At 40.4% G+C, this 24,493-nt stretch overlaps 1 protein-coding gene across 6 annotated transcripts in view; it reads left to right on the plus strand.

Annotated features, from left to right (window-relative positions):
* Positions 1 to 3,086: 3,086 nt before the first annotated feature.
* LOC133641627 (putative sodium-coupled neutral amino acid transporter 8) overlaps positions 3,087 to 24,493 on the plus strand; it is a 42,893-nt gene continuing 21,486 nt past the window's right edge. For 5 of the 6 annotated variants that reach the window (XM_062035491.1, XM_062035493.1, XM_062035490.1 and 2 more), the window contains exons 1-5: positions 3,087 to 3,435; positions 6,992 to 7,190; positions 18,884 to 19,040; positions 22,475 to 22,579; positions 23,361 to 23,418. In XM_062035491.1, coding sequence (XP_061891475.1) covers positions 3,223 to 3,435; positions 6,992 to 7,190; positions 18,884 to 19,040; positions 22,475 to 22,579; positions 23,361 to 23,418 — 732 coding nt within the window. In that variant the 5' untranslated portion in view covers positions 3,087 to 3,222. The remainder of the gene's footprint in view (positions 3,436 to 6,991; positions 7,191 to 18,883; positions 19,041 to 22,474; positions 22,580 to 23,360; positions 23,419 to 24,493) is intronic. The other variant, XM_062035492.1, reaches the window with a different exon arrangement.

Raw genomic sequence — 24,493 nt, forward strand, 5'->3', positions numbered from 1 at the left:
AGATCCCCCTTCTGGTATCTGAAAACGTATCCAAAAGATCCATCCATCCCGTGAGCTTCCAAACCCCATTTCTCCCGCAAAGACTCGGACGGCGGCATCTGAGTACGATTCAGAAAAACCCTACTTTTCTGAGGGGCAACGAGGTAAGTTTTCGACTCGCTATTTTTATAGATGGTCACAGGAGTTTCGTTAATCATGGCTAAATCGAGTTTCAGCGGCCTACTCACAAAGTCTTTACTCGTCAATTGCATCCGTGTGCACCCCTCCTCCTTTGTAACCCCCAACCGCATGCTTCTCACGATGTCATTCAACAATACACCCATTCATGTTCCAAATTCCGACTTGCTCGTGCGCACTCCTTCTGTAACCCCCCACAACCACATGCTTCTCACGATGTCATTAATATTAAACAATACCCCATTCATGTTCCAAATTCCGGTCTTAACAACATCCGGTCTTAGCATCCGTTTCCGGTATTAGCTACTTCCGGTCTTAACAACATCTGGTTTTAGCATCCGTTTCCGGTTTTAGCTACTTCCGGTTCTGGTTTTAGCATCCGGTTCCGGTTTTAGCATTCCGGTCTTAACAACATCCGGTTCCGGTTTTAGCATTCCGGTGTTAACAACATCCGGTCTTAGCATCCGGTTCTGGTCTTAGCCACTTCCGGTTCTGGTTTTAGCATCCGGTTCTGGTATTAGTTACTTCCGTTTCCGGTATTAGCTACTTCCGGTTTTAGCCACTTCCGGTTGAAATTTGACCATAGACCTTTAACCTTTGACTTTTAAACTTTGACCTCTGACCCTTGAGCTTTGACCTTGACCCCTGACCTTGACAGTTGACATTGACCTTTAGCCCTGCCCCTTGACCTTTGACCTCATCTATCAAATTTTGACATACGGTGTAGCCTTACTTCTCTAGTGTGGACAGTTTGTTTACATGTAAAATTTTCCACTCCTTCTTTGTCTCATTTTGTCCACCAAAAGTTTCATGCTGTGCGTGAATGCACAAAGGTGAGCTTTGTTGATGTTATTGACTTGTTGGAGTGCTAATCAGACATATTTGGTCAGTGCATGACTGCAAGCCAATCAATGCTAACATGCTATTTAGGCTAGCTGCATGAACATATTGCATCATTATGCCTCATTTGTAGATATATTTGAGCTCATTTAATTTCCTTTACTTTTATCCTCTTTGTATATAATTTAGTTTAGCATGTCTCATGACACACTATCCGTATGTAATGTTGGCTGCGTTTCAGATAGTTGTTTGTGTGCCATGTTGTTCCAAACATTACCTAACTTGCCAAATATTGTAATAAATGTATTAAAAGAAGACAGCCTGCCGTTTCCTTTAACTTGGACACACACATCTATACCTTTGGCCATTAAAAGACAGTAATTTCCAGGAGTTATCTTATCTTCTGAGTAGCCTCTGATTTACAAATGGTTTCTAATGTTGTAAAAATGTAAAGAATATATTACATTTCAACATTTCTGTCAACAAAGATTTGCTTCAGCCTGCAACACATTTTGATTTTGATAGTAGGCTATTATAGCTAATATAGACACTTACGTCATGTGTTGCCTTCATTATAAGACTTATATACGGCTTTTCATTTGTGCGGCTCCAGACAGATTCGTTTTTTGTATTTTTGGTCCAATATGGCTCTTTTAATATTTTGGGTTGCATGTCTTTAGAGGTGGGAGGAAGCCGAAGTACCTGGAGGGAACCCAAACAGTCACGGGGAGAACATGCAAAGTCTATTATACAGTACATTATACAGTACTTGCAAATGAGACACAGAAGTGTAAGACAACGAGATAACAACTGTTCACAGCCCAATATTAAATGTTGAATAACATTTTTTTTTTTTGTCAAACAACCTGCTCAGTGGCCTTGTGGTTTTACTGTCCGCCCTGAAATCGGTAGGTCATGAGTTCAAACCCCCGCTGAGTCATACCAAAGACTATAAAAATTGGACCCATTACCTCCCTGCTTGGCACTCAGCATCAAGGGTTGGATTTGGTGGTTAAATCACCAAAATGATTCCCGAGCGCGGCCACCGCTGCTGCTCACTGCTCCCCTCACCTACCAGGGGGTTAACAAGGGGATGGGTCAAATGCAGAGGACAAATTTCACCACACCTAGTGTGTGTGTGACTATCTTTGGTACTTTAACTTTAACTTAAATGTATTAACATATTTGAACACACACAAGAACCATTGGTATCGTTGTGTATTGGTATTGGTACTGTATTGATTCAAATGTGAAAGATACCCATCCCTCGTCTAGGGGTGGGCCACAATGCAAATGTTGGCATTGTTCAGATGTACTCTAAAGCAGTGGTCCCCAACCTTTTTGTAGCTGCGGACCGGTCAACGCTTGAAAATTTGTCCCACGGGTGTATGGTATTTTTAGTTTTTTTAGTTTTTTTGTCATAAGGAAATACAATCATGTGTGCTTACGGAGTGTATCCCTGCAGACTGTATTGATCTATATTGGTCTATAACGTATATATTGTGTTTTTTATGTTGATTTAATTTAAAAAATTTAAAAATAAAAACTTTTTTCTTTTTTTTAATTTTTTTATTTCTTGTGCGGCCCGGTACCAATCAGTCCACGGACCTGTACCAGGCCGCGGCCCGGTGGTTGGGGACCACTGCTCTAAAGGGCCAGTATTTCCAATATAGTGATACCAATACTTTTTCGAGATCAATAATGATTTTGTGAGTTTTACTTTTATTTTTGACCGTGAATAAAATCCGAATACAACTTCTTTATAAACAATTCAACAATATAAGACTATGTAAAATTATCAACAGGAGTATTCCCTTTAGTTATTTAAAGTAATCAAAAGCAAAAACTACATTTATATCCTTTGACTTGACCCAGAGCCTTACAATGTATTTCCTAATTGTACACAATACACATCAGTATTTATATCAACAATGCAACAATATTAACAACACAACAAACGACACACATATTTGTGAAAAAAAACATTAGCACAGACCTGAAAAAATATTGGTCTCATCAGGTTAGTATCGATCTAATACCGATACATTTGATATCGATACAGTTGATACTCGTATCCCTCCCTCCAGAGTCACCACGCTGTTGTCAGCCGACATATTTGATACTTCAAGACAGTTAGTGGGGACCACCTCCCACCGACAACATGACTGGACGTGTGTAGCCGGTGTGTCCCACGGAGACTTAGACATGGAGGAGTTGGCCAGAGAGAGCATCAGCCTGCTGGCTTCAGCCTCAGCCTCAGCCTCAGCCAAGCCCCGGGTGGAGGTGGCCGGGCCCCGGCTGGGCTCCATGGGGGCCATCTTCATCATGCTGAAGTCTGCACTGGGCGCCGGACTGCTCAACTTCCCGTGGGCCTTCGAGAGAGCCGGGGGCATCCACAGCGCATTGACCGTGGAGCTGGTAGGAAAAGTCCTGTATACTCTTTATTTCTTTATCCTTTTCTGAAAGGAATAATCTCAAACTTTATTCGATATCGTTGTGTTTGTGCCGAGTAACCGTTTTCACAACCACTGTAAGAAAATGTCACCAGTCACTCATTTGTTCTTAAATATCTCATAATCACTGTTTAGTCACCTTAAGATCGAACACAACACACTGAGTTGTGTCCTCATTTTAGCTCAGGGGCCACACGGAGGAAATTCAATTCCCAAATTGGCCGAACTGGTAAAATCATTGCATGATAACTTAAAAATAAAGACAACTCCTGATTGTTTTTCTTTGTTTTACTTTGGCCGAAAATAGAAAGGGCACATTCCCGAAAAAGCTCCAATCACAAATAATTCTCCTGACAAAACACTTCAAATTCTGAGGAAAAAATGTGTGCGGTTTGAAAAACACAACGAACTTCAACTTTGTCTCAGTGTATCTACCAAGCCATTAAAAATGAAGTCCCAGCCTATCTGGGATTGAAGAAAATAAATAATAAATAGATACAAATGTCTAGTTATCAAATTCCTCATTTGTCATGTCCACGTATTAATTCTGTGCTAACTCAACAAACTATACAAATGGAGGTAGAAACTAGAGGTGAGGAAAATAATACATTTTTGGATGCATCGCAGTTCGGACATTGACAATTAGAAAATCAATTAGTAAACTTCAAAAATTGATAATGGATTTGTTTATTGTAAATAAAGTACTGCAGACAGTTCTAAAATTTGACTGACTGCAGCGAGCCTCTCACGAGAGATTCGACCAGCTCCTTACCGTATTTTTGGGACTATAAGTCGCAGTCTTTTTCATAGTTTGGCCGGGGGTGCGACTTATGTGTGAAATTATTAACACATTACCGTAAAATATCAAATAATATTATTTAGCTCATTCACGTAAGAGACTAGACGTATAAGATTTCATGGGATTTAGTGATTAGGAGTGACAGATTGTTTGGTAAACGTATAGCATGTTCTATATGTTATAGTTATTTGAATGACTCTTACCATAATATGTTACGTTAACATACCAGGCACGTTCTCAGTTGGTTATTTATGCCTCATATAACGTACACTTATTCAGCATGTTGTTCACTATTCTTTATTTATTTTAAATTGCCTTTCAAATGTCTATTCTTGGTGTTGGGTTTTATCAAATACATTTCCCCAAAAAATGCGACTTATACTCCAGTGCGACTTATATATGTTTTTTTCCTTCTTTATTATGCATTTTTGGCCGGTGTGACTAATACTCCGGAGCGACTTATAGTCCGAAAAATACGGTAATTATGGGGCACTTATGTTCCAGTTTTGCACACATTTAATAAATGTGGGAATTAATATAACTGTTTCTTTCTACAAATGCAACATTTTTTTAAAGTCGCAAGTGATAAACGCTTATTTAGTGAAACAAAAGAAATGTAAAACTCCATCAATATACGTAAATTAAAGATGCATCAATAATCGATTTAAAATCGAATCGTAACTCCTTAAAGGCCTACTGAAACCCACTACTACCGACCACGCAGTCTGATAGTTTATATATAAACGATGAAATCTTAACATTGCAACACATGCCAATACGGCCGGGTTAACTTATAAAGTGCAATTTTAAATTTCCCGGCAAACTTCCGGCTGAAAACGTTTCGATATGATGACGTTTGCGCGTGACGTCAAACGTTGAAGTGGAAGTATTTGGAGCCCATTGTATCCAATACAAAAAGCTCTGTTTTCATCTCGAAATTCCACAGTATTCTGGACATCTGTGTTGGTGAATCTTTTGCAATTTGTTTAATGAACAATGGAGACGGCAAAGAAGAAAGTTGTTGGTGGGATCGGTGTATTAGCGGCGGACTACAGCAACACAACCAGGAGGACTTTGAGATGGATAGCAGACGCGCTAGCCGGCGACCGCACCTTGACTTCCTCCGTCTCCGGGCCGCCGACTGCATCGGTGATCGGGTGAAGTCCTTCGTTGTACCGTCGATCGCTGGAACGCAGGTGAGCACGGGTCGTGATGAGCAGATGAGAGCTGGCGTAGGTGGATAGCTAATGTTTTTAGCATAGCTCTGTTGAGGTTCCGTAGCTAAGTTAGCTTCAATGGCGTCATTAGCAACAGCATTGCTAAGCTTCGCCAAGCTGGAAAGCATTAACCGTGTAGTTACCTGTCCAGAGTTTGGTAGTATTGTTGATCTTCTGTCTATCCTTCCAGTCAGGGGCTTAATTGTTTTGTTTCTATCTGCATTTAAGCACGATGCTATCACGTTAGCTCAGTATCTAAAGTGCTTCACCGATGTATTGTCGTGGAGATAAAAGTCACTGTGGATGTCCATTTCGCGTTCTCGACTGTCATTTTCAAGAGGATAGAGTATTCGAGGTGGTTTAAAATACAAATCCGTGATCCACAATAGAAAAAGGAGAAAGTGTAGAATCCATTGAACCCTTCTACCTAAGTTACGGTCAGAGCGAAAAAAGATACATCCTGCACTGCACTGTAATCCTTCACTCTAACATTCCTCATCCACGAATCTTTCATCCTCGCTCAAATTAATGGGGTAATCGTCGCTTTCTCGGTCCGAATCTCTCTCGCTGCATTGTAAACAATGGGGAAATGTGAGCAGCCCTTCCTCCTCTGACGTCACGCTACTTCCGGTACAGGCAAGGCTTTTTTTTTATCAGCGACCAAAAGTTGCGAACTTTATCGTTGTTGTTCTCTACTAAATTCTTTCAGCAAAAATATTGCAATATCGCGAAATGATCAAGTATGACACATAGAATGGATCTGCTATCCCCGTTTAAATCAATCAATCAATCAATCGATCAATGTTTATTTATACAGCCCTAAATCACAAAAGTCTCAAAGGGCTGTACAAGCCACAACGACATCCTCGGCACAGAGCCCACACAAGGGACGTCGATGTGAATGAATATGAGAAACCTTGGGGTGCAGTAGGCCTTTAATCGTAATCATAATCAAATCGTGAGGTGGCCAAAGATTCCCACTTCTAGTACAAACTGTTGAAGAGGGTTGCGTTACACTCTGCATGAACTTTTCTCATTTTTGAAAGACATTTTGGGGAAATGAGGATGCCAAAGACCAATGCTTTCAAAGCAGAAGACGTAAAACGGCAGGTTTTAAGTTTCATTTGGGTCGAGGGGGAGGAGCCACAGCCATGCGTCACCATAAATGTATGCGCTTTACTGTGTACCTCTTGCTTGGCCCAATAAACTGTTTGCTTGCCTAACAGAATTGTTATTGCGACATCCGGTGGAAACATTTAGATCAGCAGTTTCTTTCATTAAACAATTTCAGTCCATTTTTATACTTAGCAACCTCATCTCGCGGGCTACATAAAACCTGTTTGCGGGCCTGACCCGGCTCTCGGACGTATGTTTGACACCATTGCTGTATATGCTCACAAAGCAGCGAGTGGACCATTTTCTTGCATTTAAGGGCGAGCAAAATGTTTAAAATGCCGCACATTATAAGTGTCCGTCATCTTTGACTGTAATATTTTTCCACTCAGGTCTCCCTTGTGTTCCTGGTCAGTGGTCTGATCATCCTGGGCTATGCGACCTCCATAAGTGGTCAGTGCACCTACCAGGCGGTGGTGAAGGAGGTGTGCGGCCCATCCATCGGTCAGCTATGTGAGATCTGCTTCGTTTTTAACCTTTTTATGATCTCTGTGGCCTTCCTTGTCATAGTGGATGACCAGCTGGAGAAATGTGAGTAAAAGAGTTTGTTTTTTTCAGTGCAATCAAACGACTACATTTTCAAATTTGATAAATCACACTTTTGCATTTTTATTAATCGTGAATATTCGCACTAATTCAATTCTGTGCATAATTACAATTCACTTTTAAAAGACATGCACCTGGGGTTAGGTTGATTGGCTACACTAAATTGTCCGTAGTGTGTGTGAATGTTGATTTGATTGATTGAGACTTTTATTAGTAGGTTGCACAGTGAAGTACATATTCCGTACAATTGACCACTAAATGGTAACACCCGAATAAGTTTTTCAACTTGTTTAAGTCGGGGTCCGCTTAAATTGATTCATTATACAGATATATACTATCAGATATATACTATCATCGTAACACAGTCATCACACAAGATAATCACATTGAATTATTTACATTATTTACAATCAGGGGTGTGGAGGGGGAGGAGGGGTAGGATATGGACAGCAAGTAGTGGAGATAGAGAGAGAGAGAGAGAGAGAGAGAGAGAGAGAGAGAGATCAGAAGGCATAAGAAAAAGTATCTGCATTTGATTGTTTACATTTGATTATTAGCAATCCGGGGAGGGTGTTAGTTTAGGGTTGTAGCTGCCTGGAGGTGAACTTTTATTGCAGTTTTGAAGGAGGATAGAGATGCCCATTCTTTTATAACTGTTGGGAGCGCATTCTACATTGATGTGGCATAGAAAGAAAATGAGTTAAGACCTTTGTTAGTTCGGAATCTGGGTTTAACGTGGTTAGTGGAGCTCCCCCTGGTGTTGTGGTTATGGCGGTCATTTACGTTAAGGAAGTAGTTTGACATGTACTTCGGTATTAGGGAGGTGTAGTGGATTTTATAGACTAGGCTCAGTGCAAGTTGTTTAACTCTGTCCTCCACCTTGAGCCAGCCCACTTTGGAGAAGTGGGTAGGAGTGAAGTGGGATCTGGGGTGGAGGGGACACGGTGCCGTTCACCTCTACCACCTGCTCCCTCCCCTCCAAGTAAGATTGCATCCAGCTCCATGAGGTTTTGTTAAATCCGATTGCTCTGAGCTTATCCAACAGTATAGCGTGGTTAACGGTGTCAAAGGCCTTCTGAAGGTCCAGCATGACCATGCCGCAGTATTTGCCCGCGTCCACCTCATGTTTGATGTGGTCGGTCAGATAGAGAAGGCATGTGTCAGTGGAGTGGTTAGTTCTGAAGCCGGATTGGAATTTGTACATGAGTTTATTAGTGGCAAGGTAACTATCGACCTGTTAATAAACTATTTTCTCCATTACTTTCGAAATGGAACTGAGAATAGAAACAGGTCGGTAGTTGCCAGGTTCCAATTTGCTTCCTTTTTTAAAGAGGGGAGTTACTCTTGCTATCTTAAAATCTTTTGGTACTTGGCCTTCTGTAATTGATAGGTTTATTATGTGCGTGATGATCGGGGTAATGATGGAGGCAGAGTCCCTGAGGAATCTGGAGGGAATATTATCAAGGCCGGTGGCCTTGTTTGGGTGGTGCGCGCTCAATTTTTTAAACACCTCATCAGCTGTGACCATTTCTAATTTGAAATCATCGTTGGATACTCCTAGCTTTCTGTAGAAGGCTTTAATGTGTTCTACACCAAAGCGACCAGAGTGGTGGGACAGCTTGTTGACAAGAGTTGCGGCTATGCTGGTGAAAAAGGTGTTAAGTCTGCTAGCTACCTCCATTTTGTCTGTAATGAGGGAGTCACCCTCCTTGATGCTGATGTTGGTGAGTCTGGTTTTAAGTTTCTGGCTGCAACCAGGAAGCTGGTTGTTGAGAATTTTCCAGAGCTCACGTGGCTTATTTGTGTTTTCCTCTATTTTGTTGTTAATGTAATTTTTTTTTAATGATTTAGTCAGGTTGGTTGACTTATTTCTTAATTTATTGCATTGCTTTTTGAGAGTTGAAAGGAGGGATTTGAGGTTGATAATATTGGGTTGTTTATCTATTTCTGTTTTACATTTTTGGTATTCGGAGTATTTTCTGTCTCTGTCTTTTATGGCAGCTAATAGGTCCGGATTCATCCATGGTTCCGAGCGGGCTTTGATCCTGACTGTTTTCACGGGAGCCATGTCATTTCGTATCTTTAGGAACGCCGTTTTGAAGCGATCCCAAGCAACATCAACCAGGTTGCTCGCGAGCACAGGGGACCAGTCCCTCTCATCTAATTTTAAATTGAAATTGTCATTGGAGTATTTTTTGAGGGATCTGGATTGGGCTGTTATGTGGCCATTGGCTTTGGGTTTAGCTATTTTGCGGGTGCAGAAGGTTAGATAGTGGTCGCTAAGACCACAGATCATGACCCCACTATTTTTCATTTTAGGCCGGTCTGAAGTGAGAATGAGATCTATGGTTGATTGGGTGGAATCACACACCCTTGTAGGTAGCGCTATTAGCTGGGAAAGACCGTGCAGATTATAAAACTTGCTGTAGGATCTGAAGACAGGCACATCTTTGCGTTGAATATCTGTGTTCAGATCCCCAGTTATAATTTTCTCCACGTTGTCTGTCCCTGCCAAGCACTCTTCCAGAGCCCCATAGAAATCACTCTGATTAGGGGGTCTATAAACAGTCCCTATTAGTACCGGCTTAGCGTTTTTAAATTTGATTTCCGCCCACACAGATTCCAGGTCATAGTGGTTAAGATCAGTGCGAGTTATGTATTTAATATCTTGGTGAATATACATACAAACGCCCCCACCGTGTTTATTCCTATCCTTTCTGATAACCGAAAAGTTTTCTATTTCTATCTCTGAGTCAGAAATACTTTGATCAAATTTGGTTTCAGAGAAACACAAGATTTTTACCTTCGTGTTGAGGAACATTTCTCTGATTTGGTCGAGTTTGGTTCCAGAGAGGCTGTTCACATTAAGGTGGATGATGTGTAGTCCACTGGAACCAAAAAGAGCATCAGAGTCCGCTGTGTTGTGGTACTGACCAGAAAAGTTGTTGGTTATTATTGCTCTTGAAGTTGGAGAGCAGGAGGGAGAGAAGGGAGAGAGAGGAGGGAGAGAGAGAGGCATATTGATCTTCCTCCAGGTGAAGGGGGAGGGGCAGAGTTGGAGAGGGGGATGCCAGGTAGGGTGGGTGGGGTTGGGGGTGGATTTGCTTTTGGCGGGTTTTTTTGAAGACAAAGAGAATATGTCTATCTGTGTTGGCCCTGTGATGAGGTGGCAACTTGTCCAGGGTGTACCCCGCCTTCCGCCCGAATGCAGCTGAGATAGGCTCCAGTACCCTCCGAGACCCCGAAAGCGACAAGCGGTAGAAAATGGATGGATGGAAGACACAATATTTTGACACAAATGCATTTTTCTGTCATATGGGAAAATGTATTAAATGTTTTATTTGAATGCACATCATTTATTTGCTCAGAATTTGCAGTTTCACCTAAACTACCGTAGGAGTTTATTTTGAAATAAAATTTGACTGCAAGCACACCAGTCGTTGCACTGACGTGTGCATTGACCTGATCACTGACCGTAAAGCAACCTGCCCCGACTTTCAGGTAACCATCCGCTGTTAAGAAGCATGTGCAGTCAGAATAAATTGCGCAATTAATCTGCGTTTATACAGTACATAATAAATGCGATCATGTTTTGTTATCAGTCGCATGAGTTACCATGTTAACTTTGACAGTTAGAGAAAGTGAATTAGTTAACATAATTGATTGGCAGCCATTGACTACCGACTCATCCAAGTATCAAAAATGATTGTCATATCTATAGTTATGCCACTTTGTTTTAGCACCTGATAATGTCTAATAATCTACATATTTATACATGGAAGTCTATAATCCAATCACAACTTGATTGTTCTATTTAAAATCCGTTGTAAGGGTGTGTAAAGGCAACATCTTTAAATCCACTCTGGATCCACCTCAGGGGTTTTCCCCCGATTGCCAATATGCCTGGGGCAGTGGGCCATGGCTAGAGCCATGATGGGGGTGTGGTCGAAAAAATGTGGGCAATTTGCGGTGATGCATGTATTTTCTTTAAAAAAGCTAAATACATTTTATACAGACATTCAAAAACAAATCTGTTTTATTAATTAGTAATAACATATATTTTTTCTTTATTATATCGTTTTGCTCTATTATTTGATTGTTGCTGCATATTGTACAATGTCCTTTGTTGAGAAATTTTAAAGTGTCTAGAGACTTTTCCAATCCTTAAAGTGACCTATTCATTATTAAAAAGGATTAGCAACAAATCTAGCATCTTTTTCTGGTATTGTTGTGAGGACTGTACTCCTGTTGAGAGAATCTTTACTTCTGTCGCTCGATGTCTGCAACGAACAGCGAGCCTTACATCATACTTGCTTCATGTGCTGCAAACTGCATTGTCCGCTGGTAAATCTCGAATCTATTAAAGGCCTACTGAAACCCACTACTACCGACCACGCAGTCTGATAGTTTATATATCAATGATGAAATCTTAACATTGCAACACATGCCAATACGGCCGGGTTAGATTAGTAAAGTGCAATTTTAAATTTCCCACGAAATATCCTGCTGAAAACGTCTCGGTATGATGACGTTTGCGCGTGACGTCACGGATTGTAGCGGACATTTTGGGACACCATTGTGGCCAGCTATTAAGTCGTCTGTTTTCATCGCAAAATTCCACAGTATTCTGGACATCTGTGTTGGTGAATCTTTTGCAATTTGTTTAATGAACAATGGAGATAGCAAAGAAGAAAGCTGTAGGTGGGAAGCGGTGTATTAGCGGCCGGCTGCAGCAACACAAACACGTAGCCGGTGTTTCACTGTTTACATTCCCGAACGATGACAGTCAAGCTTTACCATTGGCCTGGGACAAGCTTTACCATTGGCCTGGGACAACAGAGACTCTTACCAGGAGGACTTTGAGTTGGATAAGCATGCTTGTGGAGATGGGACAACAGAGACTCTTAGCAGGAGGACTTTGAGTTGGATACGCGCTACCGTGAGTACGCAGCTGCGGCTTCCAAACATTTGATCGCTTGCCCGTACGTGCGTGTCGCTACGTACGTAACTTTGGGGAAATATATGTGCTGTATGAACTTTGGGGAGGTGAACGGTACTTTGGGCTGTGGGATTGAGTGTGTTGTGCGGGTGTTTGATTTGTATTGGCGGGTTATATGGACGGGAGGGGGGAGGTGTTTGTTATGCTGGATTAATTTGTGGCATATTAAATATAAGCCTGGTTGTGTTGTGGCTAATAGAGTATATATATATATATATATGTATTGTGTTTATTTACTGTTTTAGTCATTCCCAGCTGAATATCAGGTCCCACCCGCCTCTCACAGCATCTTCCCTATCTGAATCGCTTCCACTGCCCTCTAGTCCTTCACTCTCACTTTCCTCATCCACGAATCTTTCATCCTCGCTCAAATTAATGGGGAAATCGTCGCTTTCTCGGTCCGAATCGCTCTCGCTCCTTGTGGCCATGATTGTAAACAATGTGCAGATGTGAGGAGCTCCACAACCTGTGACGTCACGCTACTTCCGGTAAGGGCAAGGCTTTTTTATCAGCGACCAAAAGTTGCGAACTTTATCGTCGATGTTCTCTACTAAATCCTTTCAGCAAAAATATGGCAATATCGCGAAATGATCAAGTATGACACATAGAATGGATCTGCTATCCCCGTTTAAATAAGAAAATCTCATTTCAGTAGGCCTTTAAAATACATCCACATTGCAGACATGCTGCCAGACAATCGTGTGTGTATGTATTTCCTACATCATACAACATCCGGTATTGGCAGTGTTATTTTTGTGATCAAAATATTTTATCGGCGGACGAATTTCCGATGCATCACCAGTCAATAGTGCGCAAATAGTAGGCTATATACTGTATATATATACATTCATACTGTAAAAACCTTCTAGTGTTTCTGTTTTTGTTCATGTGTTGGTCAGAGTTGATCATTGATCAAAGTTCCCATGATCGTGAACATATCGTGTCTGAGAGGGCATTGGCGGAGAATGAGGAAGTGTGTGTGTCTGACAGTGAAGCACGGAGATGGACTTGTGGGCACGGGAGGATGGCTATAAGATTGGCAACAAAAAGTTAAGAAAAGCGTCAGACTTTGTGTGACTTCTAGATGCTACAATACATTATATTACTTTAATTGGTTTTCACGTTAAAAAATCCCTCATTTTTAAGGTGTTGCGGCTTTTATTTTGCTGTGGCGAACACCACAATATATCACACGCAGGGGAAACCCTAAACCTAGATATTATTGTACTCTCATAATATTACTTTACTTATAATTATAATAAATATTGATAACATTAGGGCTGACAAATTAGGAGCCTACAAAACAATACAATCCCAGCTCAGTGGCCTTGTGGTTAGAGTGTCCGCCCTAAGACTGGAAGGTTGGGAGTTCAGACCCCGGCCGAGTCATATCAAAGACTATAAAAATGGGACCCATTGCCTCCCTGCTTGGCACTCCACATAAAGGGTTGGAATTGGGGGTTAAATCACCAAATGATTCCCGAGTGCGGCACACGGTGCTGCTCACTGCTCCCCTCACCTCACCACGAGCGTTGGGACTCTAACTTAACTTTAACTTATCGTATGTGAATAATATTAACAAATGTACAGCACAATATTTTGACCGTACATGGCCCTTTACCTTAACTGCGGATGTTTACCTGAAAGGCGACCTGGGTTGCTAACATCATCATCGGCGGTCACTCGAACGAGTATGACGATCCTCCTGGTAGGGGTGTATACCTTTTATGGAGGATGCCTGTGCGTGACTTTAACGTGTGGAGACTGGTGCACAGACAGTCACCACAAGATCATTGACAGAATCGGGTCAGGGTCCAGTGGCATGGAGTCCAAGACGACTGGGGACCCTTTTCTGCTGCAGCCTTCTTCCGCCATTGCAGCCGTTGTGGTAGTTCTTAAATCTACTGTCTTCCGCCTGCTCCGCCGTTGAGGTCTTCACCGTATCCCTGGCTAGGGGGCAGTCAGGTACTAGGCCTTTGCCAAGGGCAACCTGGGGTAACAGTAGTAAAGGGGTTAACCTCCTAGTGCCCCAAGACTCCATAGAGGAGCCTCCACTGCCGGATACACTATAACGTCATGCCCAGGACACAGGTTGCTAACAATCAGTGTCAGGTCAATGCATACATCAGTGCAAAGATGAGTAAGGACATTCCGACTGCTGTGCTCGCTGGCTTCAAAATCAGAGCTGGTATTGGGATTGTGGACTAAGCTGCAAATTGCAGATACTTTGATGTGGGCTAAAAACAAGGATTTATTAGGATGGCAAACACATTTTATACTGGAAAGTAGATAATTTGGTGTAGATTATGAATTGAAATAAGTCTTCCAAGGAGTTGTCATCAAAGCCAGTGGTGATGATGGATGAGGGCATAAATGTCATGATTCTACATCAGTGAGTTGCCATCTTTCTTGTTCGTGAAGTAAAATCCCGCACCAGAGGAAAAAGAGGGTCCAGTTATTTAGGTCTTAATGTACGTTTTCATAGGTTGTCATTTGGGACGTGAGATGTTATACATCCTCCCTACAGGGAGAGAGGCCCCTGAAAGGAGATTGATACAACTATTGTAAGGCCTATGATGAGTTAGAGAACGTCCTTTAGTCTTGCTAGACTTCCTTCAAATTAAAGTAATCGGGGGTAGTAACCTGGGACAAGTCTGCTGTGGTTTTAAGGATGAGGATTATCATTCAAAGGTAGGAGGAACAGCTGATTTCAGGCAATGTGAGAGGCAGAAGTTGCTCCAGTTGAGTATTCCCCCTGTTGTCTAGTTGATTTGAGGATTGTTTCTCAGCTTCGGAAAACCAAGAACTAAAGAATAGAGGGGGTTTTGCAACACCATGAGATATAGCTTATCCTGATGGTTTCCATGAAGTACAAGTGTTATGATCTGGGTCTGGGGTTTGACGATGATCAGACTATCCGGTGTCTTTGTAACGATGCTGCTCTATAGTGTTTTGAGCAGTATTCCCAGTCTGGCTTCCAGATCGGCATCAATAAAGTTACCCTCAGCTCTGAAGTCTACCAGGACTGATACATTCAAAAGATTCTATCTTGTAAATTTCCAAACATGCAAGACATAAGGGAGATTCAATATACTGTTTCTCTCTTACCCTGTACTGTGGAACACATTGCCAAGCTCGGGGAGAGAGTGGCTGCCAAACTGGTTGTCTTATTTTTTTTTTAAATGAGAAGAAAAAAAATGACACATAAATGAGGAGCCTCTGTGACGATCTGTCACTTAATTTCTGTTTGTTTTGTATTTACTTCCCAACAGTGCTCTTATTTTGGTTTCCACTTCCTGCTTGTTCCGCTGAGCACTGTTTGTTCACTCACCTGCTGTTGATTGGCAGGTGGTCCACACCTGCTGCCAATCAGCATATGTTCTATTTATGCTTGTCTTGAGCACTCCTTAGTGCTCCAGTGCTCCAAGATCACTTTATGTTGTGGAACGTTTACATGCAAGACTGCTTCATTTGTGTTTTGAGTAAATTAAAACTCATACCTTCTCTCCGTCTGCTGGTTCCTGCATCTTGGGGTTACTAAAACGGCAGCCATGCGAGTTCCTTACAGCCACGTTGTTTTTACAAAACAAACAGTTACTCAGCTAATCAACACAAGTTCACATAGGAAAAAAATACGACTGACTTATTTTGCACTTCAATGAAGTCCCCCAGGATTGACAGTCAACCCTGGTGAACTGTGCCCAGTTGAGGAAGACCTGGGATTGACTGTTAAAGCCTGAGCTGAGCCAGTAGAGACAGACGGTTAGTAGGGTCTTGGTCCTCACCCTCACTGATGGGTGCAAGAGTTTAAGCGCTTGCTGAGTACTATTGTAGCTCTCACTAAAGACTGGGGAGTAAGTTCTGATGGGAAAAGGTGTTAGGGATGCTTCGCTTTGGCGCTGTTTATTGATATGGATGCTGATAGTTACCAGGATGTTGAAGATGGCAGGTTTTTCTCTGGCCACCAACTGATTATTTAGGGTATCTGTTCGGCCATTGATGAATACTGGAGGGAGAGCATCCTCATTCCAGTGCTGGAGAAGTGTGAGTAGAATGATAGAACTGTTTTCACCTTTTAGGAAAACTCAGCGAAGGTAATGGGGTTGTTTATCTTGGGAAGGAAACCAAGCTTCTGCCTATGCTTTTGCTCATTCTAGTTACAAATCAATTACGTAACTTATCTTGCCTCGATAATTAAAAACGTATTGGGGTCTCTGTTCTAACACAAGTTTACATCGCAGCAAAAATCCTCTGCACTTGTCAAACTTGTTGGTAAAGGGTTCCAGAGTTGACAATAATTTTGATGGTTATATACTGTATATCGAGGAGTCGCCTTCAAAATCAGTGGATCGATGGTGGACGAGAGGAAAAAGGCGAAAGTGTGACACCCCAATGAGACTTTAGATAGTACAACTGTTACCAAATTTTGAGCAAATAATTCAAGTTAAAACATTTAATAAATATTCATGTATGCCATTCTGACAACAACATTGCATTTGTGTCAAAATATAGTGGTCTTTTTAAAAGTTCAAATAACATATAAGTTAAAATATACATGTAATTTATTGCAATTAATCACAAATAATCACTATTCTAAGTGATTAATCTGATTTTAAAAATCAGTTGTTAGATAGCACCAGTTTATATATACTTATTAAGGGATTTTTGTATGTAAGAAACATATTAATACTTGTATTATGTAAATATACCAGTGAATCTTGTGTCAGATGTACAGTAGAGTACATAAAACACCTAATAGAAGTTGCTTGGCGTGAGAAGCTGCACAGTTCACTAAGGCTGAAACGACGCGTCGGCGTAGTCGACGTCATCGGTTACGTAAATACGTCGACGCCGTTTTTGTGCGTTGACGCGTCGCATATTTACGTCACACAACCGTCATGGCGAAGCGCAAAGCAGACGATCAAAGCAGACGATGCGAGCGGTGCGAGCGAGGGGGAAAAAGCATGCCAAAAGTGGTCAAAAGTGTGGGAGTATTTCAATAAACGGCCTAATAATGTTGTTGTATGCACACTGTGTCGAGCGGAAATGGCCTATCATAGCAGCACAACGGCTATGAACGAACATTTGAAAAGAAAACCATCAACTAGTCAATCGTCCGCGCGAGCATACGTTGTCATCATTACACAAAAACATGAATGTATCATTTGTATCCGCTAGGGGTGTAACGGTACGTGTTTTGTATTGAACCGTTTCGGTACGGGGCTTTCGGTTCGGTACGGGGGTGTACCGAACGAGTTTCTAAGCTAAAGCTAAAGTCTTAACAAGCTGCTTTGCTCCTACTGCCTCTGTCTCAGCACGCAGCATTGTCCCACCCACACAACCATCTGATTGGTTACACACAAAGCATTGTCAGCCAATCAGCAGCGCGCATTCAGAGCGCATGTAGTCAGCGCTTCAGCGTGGAGCAGATAGGTGTTTAGCAGGTGAGCATCAGGCAGCGGACTCTCCCCAAATGATAATAAACACCTCCCAGTCAACTACTAGTAACATCACTATGAGCCCGTTGACCTTCTAGAAACTTAAACTGCAGCTCAGCTCACTCGCAGTCCTGGTTTGAGGTGAAGGCTAATTACCTCTCAGTTCCAGCCACATCGACCCCTTCTGAGCGCCTATTTTCAGCTGCTGGGAATATTGTAAACATGAAAAGAACCAGAGCATGTACACATGCTAACCTTTCTTCATTACAACTGTTAGTCACTCACTGGAATGAGTAGAATTGGTTATTGTGTACTGTGTTGGACTGGATGTTTATTTTGCACATTTTAAAAGCAATACTTAATGTTTACAGTGCTCCAGAATATTTAGATTGGCACTTTTTTGTATTGGATGTTTATCTTTATTTTTGCACATTTTAGCAAATAAGCAATACTTTCACTTTTGTTGAAATGTTTACACTGTTGTTACAGAATATTTCGTTTTGCACTTTTTTGTATTGGATGTTTATCTTTATTTTTGCACATTTTAAAGCAAAGTAAGCAATACTTTTACTTTTGAAATGCTTATACTATTGCAGAATATTAAGATTTGCACTGGTAGTTGACTTTTATATTTGCACATTAAAAAGCAAATAAGCTACTTTTAATTTTGTTAAATGTTAAAAGTTTTAAATGTTTACATTGTTACAGAATATTTAGTCATGTTGTTGTCAATGTTGACTGAGTGGCCATACTTCTTTTTTTTTGTAAATAAAAGCCATGCCTTTTGAAAAAACGGGCCTACATTTATTTTTTTCATCTTCATTTTGAATAAAAAAAATAATCGGTAAAAGGAAAAATAATCTATAGATTAATCGGAAAAAAAATAAAAATCTATAGATTAACCGATTAATCGAAAAAATAAAAATAAAAATCTATAGATTAATCGATAGAAAAATAATCGTTAGCTGCAGCCTTACAGTTCACACATTTGAACAATAACTAACAAACCTGAGAGGAGTCCAGGCTGGTCCACTAATAACTTAAAGCATTAAAAAGCCTGGGCTTACCGTGTTAATGACATATTCTTCTTATTACAAACTAGTGTACCATTGTTACCCTAAAAATCTAAACGGGTAACTTACTTTTAATTATGAATTTCCATCTCATGTTTTGTCTCATGTTTTATTCTCATTTGACCTTATTTTCAAATGTTCTTGTTTGTTTCTTGTGTTGTCTATTAGTGTGTGACTCCCTCTATGAGTTAATAACTGGTTTGCCAGACACCGAGAGGCCCTATCACTTCTACACGGACCAACGCTTTGCCCTGGTGCTGCTGTGTGCCTTCCTCATCCTGCCCATTTCCACCCCAAAAGAGATCAGCATTCAAAAATACATCAGGTCTGCCTTCCAGTTCTTCTCCACCACAAATATACGTATAATGTATGTTTCAGTGGTGTTTTCTGTCGAATCCTACTCCCCTAAGTAAAAAAAAAAAGGCTTCTAAGAGAAAATAAGGCATCAGAGCCAGACTCTCCCAGCTAAACCACCCCACACTCAAATGCATAAATGAAAACAACATGTAAACAAATTCAAGTGCAATGATTGTAGTTAGATCAGGCCTTAATAGCCAGGGTAGCGTTGATACAGTTATTTAGATAGCCTGTGGTTCCCCACACTCAAATGCATAAATGAAAACAACATGTAAACAAATTCAAGTGCAATGCTTGTAGTTAGATCAGGCCTTAATAGCCAGGGTAGCGTTGATACAGTTATTTAGATAGCCTGTGGTTCTCCACTCCATATGCTTTCAACCTGGCTGTCTTGTCATGTGTATCTGCTAATGTAATATTCAGAATAATATATCATTTAAATTTGAAGTCTTTCTTTCTGTTTAAGTGTGAACATTTAGCTGCACACAAAGCAGACTTTCCCAATTTCCCACATAATGGATACATTCTTAAACAATCAGAAATTGGTACATTGAATTACTGTATTACACCATTACTACACACATTACTTTAGTCAAAACTATTCATGTTCCTTAAACATACAAGTATTTTAGGTTGTGCAATATAAGGGGTACATTTAGAAGATGTTCCTATAGGGGTCACCGTTGCACTTTGCCTGAAAAACTTGGTCAGCTCACACCCTTGTTCAGATTCTAGAGTCCTAAAGCAAAAACATTACAGCAATAGTATTGTGAGACATGGTCTAAAAATAAGCTCTTCGGTTCTTACTGTAAAAAAAATCGACATAGGGGTACAAACCATGAAACCTTAGCAGTTAAACATATTAAATTAACCAATACAACACTATTTACTCATTTGGTTGGTTTTGATGTCTGCAGGCAGTTTGCCTTGCGTTATAATATTTTATTATTTTACTAAGAGCAGAACAGGAGGGTTTTGTAAACTGTACTTTAATGCAATTTGCAATGCAAGTGTGCATAACAAAAAATCTAAAATAAAAGATTCTGTTAAAAATGTGTAACTGTTAACAACATTGATAAAAATAACAGTTATGTAGTACATATGTACTGTATGTTACAGCAGGGTACTTCCTGGTTCATGGAGGATGACAGATCAACAGAGAGTGTTGTTATGATCCCTTAAAGGCCTACTGAAACCACTACGACCGACCACGCAGTCTGATAGTTTATATATCAATGATGAAATCTTAACATTGCAACACATGCCAATACGGCCGGGTTAACTTATAAAGTGCAATTTTAAATTATAAAGTGCAATTTTAAATTTCCCGCTAAACTTCCGGTTGAAAATGTTTATGTATGATGACGTATGCGCGTGACGTCAATCGTTGAAACGGAAGTATGCGGACACATTGAATCCTATACAAAAAACTCTGTTTTCATCTCAAAATTCCACAGTATTCTGGACATCTGTGTTGGTGAATCTTTTGCAATTTGTTTAATGAACAATGAAGACCGCAAAGAAGAAAGTTGTAGGTGGGATCGGTGTATTAGCGGCGGACTACAGCAACACAACCAGGAGGACTTTGAGATGGATAGAAGACGCGCTAGCCGCCGAACTCACCTTAACTTCCTCCGTCTCCCGGCCGCCAACCGCATCTGTGATCGGGTGAAGTCCTTCGTCGAACCGCTGGAACTTAGGTGACCACGGGTGTTGATGAGCAGATGAGGGCTGGCTGGCGTAGGTGGATAGTTAATGTTTTTAGCATAGCTCTGTGAGGTCCGGTTGCTAAGTTCGCTTCAATGGTGTCGTTAGCAACAGCATTGTTAACCTTCGCCAGGCTGGAAAGCATTAACCGTGTAGCTACAAGTCCATGGTTTAATAGTATTGTTGATTTTCTATCTATCCTTCCAGTCAGGGGTTTATTTCTTTTGTTTCTATATGCAGTTAAGCACGATGCTATCACGTTAGCTCCGTAGCTAAAGTGTTTCGCCGATGTATTGTCGTGGAGATAAAAGTCACTGTGAATGTCCATTTCGCGTTCTCGACTCTCATTTTCAAGAGGATATAGTATCCGAGGTGGTTTAAAATACAAATCCGTGAACCACAATAGAAAAAGGAGAGAGTGTGGAATCCAATGAGCCAGCTTGTACCTAAGTTACGGTCAGAGCGAAAAAAGATATGTCTTTCACTGCATTCTAGTCCTTCACTCTAACGTTCCTCATCCACGAATCTTTCATCCTCGCTCAAATTAATGGGGTAATCGTCGCTTTCTCGGTCCGAATCGCTCTAGCTGCATTGAAAACAATGGGGAAATGTGAGGAGCCTTTCAACCTTTGACGTCGCGCTACTTCCGGTACAGGCAAGGCTTTTTTTATCAGCGACCAAAAGTTGCAACTTTATCGTCTATGTTCTCTACTAAATCCTTTCAGCAAAAATATGGCAATATCGCAAAATGATCAAGTATGACACATAGAATGGATCTGCTATTCCCGTTTAAATAAAACAATTTCATTTCAGTAGGCCTTTAATGCCACAGAGACCCAAGCTGTAAAATGCGGTGTGCAGTACATACATACAGTATATTCAAAATCAGATTTTTTAGTTGGGACTTTAAGTAGGATACATCGTCGTCCGGAGTTACGACATGCACACATTGAATGAGGGACAGGATGTGTGACTGCTTCGCTCAATAAACAAATCCAATCAGCTAACAATAGCACCAGCGATTGAAAACTTTCTTTTGTTGTGAAATTCTCCTCTTTAAGAACATTTCGCCTTCCCAGTGAAATACGTAAACGGATATGATTGCAGATCAGGCGATATATGAACTTTAATTTACTGAAAATAAAATAATTATTCAAACTGTTACTGTTGCACTTTACACTTGGCAAAAAAAACATGTAAACTATCATATTGAGTTTTTTAAATTTAATTTTATGTTTTGATACATAAACACAGATATATATTAAGATTAATTAAAGATTAAAGTACCAATGATTGTCACACACACTAGATGTGGTGAAATTTGTCCTCTGCATTTGACCCATCCCCTTGGGGAGCAGTGGGCAGCAGCGGCGCCGCGCCCGGGAATCATTTTGGTGATTTAACCCCCAACTCCAACCCTTGATGCTGAGTGCCAAGCAGGCTATGTATGTATGTATGTATGTATGTGTATATATATATATATATATATATATATATATATATATATATATATATATATATATATATGTATGTATGTATGTATTGGCCATCATAATGTACATTCTATAATTTGTTTTGCAGACATGACCCTCTTTAAGCCAGCAAACCCTGTGGTCATGTTCCGTTGAGCTGCATTCTTTACTTGTTAAATTATGTTTTTCTGAACTTGCTGTCCTTGTGTATTTTCACTCACAGTGTACTGGGCACTCTGGCTGCGACCTACTTGACCATAGCCATCATCATCAAGTACCACACGATGCATTCTGTTCTGCTTCACATAACCCCTCTCTACAGCAGCGGGTATGTACACGTACTGTAGATACAACCATGCACATTTGTGTTGCTCTTGCATAACCGATCAATTTAGATAGTTAGCAACCTGAGACTATATCACAAATGCAACACATGATCTATGCTCGAGGTGAGTGGTTTGAGTGGTTATATACTTGTATATTCATATGCATTGTGTGAAAAGTATCACACAAATTGAATAAAAAAATATATTTTGTGATATGAACAGTGGCTGCTCGATGTTTGACACTAGACTAACCTAACCAGTTATGACAGTACAGGGTGATCTATTAAAAAATCTAATTGGAGTGAATATTTCATATGTTCAATAATTCATTTAAAAGTTTATATTTAGTTGCTTCAAGCCTTGTCACTCTTATATAACAAATGAAAGCATTAATTATTTTGTAATTTTAGAATAAGCTTTAAGCTGTTTTTACTGGGCTCCCCTTGACTGAAACAAGTTGTTTATTAGATTCATCTCAAAGGTATTGTATCCCCATCTTCTCAAAAATTAAAGTCTGGTCTTCTGGGACAAGCTTGTGGGCTATAAACCTACTTGACAGTCATAGCAGTCTTATGAGCTTGCTTACAGGAAATGTGTCTGTTATCAATCCTACACATAACTCTACTTTGAATCGAGGCCACTAGGACAGACGGAACCACTTTCACTGTTAAGACTCTGAAGGTTTCGTTGCGCTGACAGAGGAATTAGCTGGAATGTGTGTCAGCGCCATAACATTGGAAATTATGTGAAAGTTATGAGTCTAACTTGCCTAATTCTGTGTAGGATCAGCTCCTGGGCATCCACGTTCAGCGTCATCCCAACCATCTGCTTTGGTTACCAAGTAAGTAAAATCAAACAAATATATTTACAGTCATGTGGAAAGAATAGCACCCTATTTTTTGGTGATTTGGCTGAAGACCCTAAAAGTTGCGTTCCATAACGGTACCGGTGCCAAAGTAAACGGTAGTAAGCCGCCCGATAAAAGAAGTAGCGTTTGAGGCCTCATTTTGGTTCTAAATGAATGCAGACTCAACCACCTGCAAGAAATGCTTGACAGTGATGTTGTGCAAGTAACGTCTTATGCTGTAAACTGCAGCAGCCATCATAACACCGCTAACGCTGCAGCACTAGACAGTAGCCAAAACAACAACAATACAGCGCTTCCTATTGTGCACCGATGATGGTCACAGTGATCGAGGTTGTAGTCACAAACCCAAGTCATTCTGTGTAGTAACATTACAACTCAAATAAATCCTCTTTTGCACGGCCGTCATATTCTTTATTGCTACAATAATTCTGACAATTGTTTGTGTATTTCATGTATTATTTTTTAATGTATTACTTTTTTTTTTTTTACAAAATGTATTGTGGTTTCCATTTTTTATTACTGGTTGGGGCACCGTTTAAACACCGGCACATTTTTTTTTTATACCAATTTGGTGCTACTATCAGTTTAAATGTAAATGGTACCCATCCCTAATGTTTTGTAGAGCCCATTGAATAGCAGCAGTTATGCATGTTTTGCCAAACTTTCAACCTTTTGAGCGAGGCAGCAGTTAGAAAATATTTAAAATCGTTACTTCCTTGCACCTCATTTAACACCACTATTTTTTGTATTTATTTATTTTTGACATTAAATAATATATTTTTATAAACATTTTTAAGAGATTCAACTACAGGTAGAAAATCCTTACAGAAATGTGAAACTAAAAAGGGTAACAAAAACAAAGAAACCCAGAAACAGCTTATTCACACTTACTCAGAATTTATTTTTAAATATTGATGTTGTTTTACATGCTGTACACAAGAGTGAGTACAGTAGTACCTCAATTTACAAGCTTTATTGGTTCTGTGACCGAGCTTTTAACACACTCTCAAATCTCCCACTGAAATTCATTTAAATCAGTTTGATTGGT

Source organism: Entelurus aequoreus, linkage group LG24 (assembly GCF_033978785.1).
Source record: "Entelurus aequoreus isolate RoL-2023_Sb linkage group LG24, RoL_Eaeq_v1.1, whole genome shotgun sequence".
Lineage (NCBI taxonomy): Eukaryota > Metazoa > Chordata > Actinopteri > Syngnathiformes > Syngnathidae > Entelurus > Entelurus aequoreus.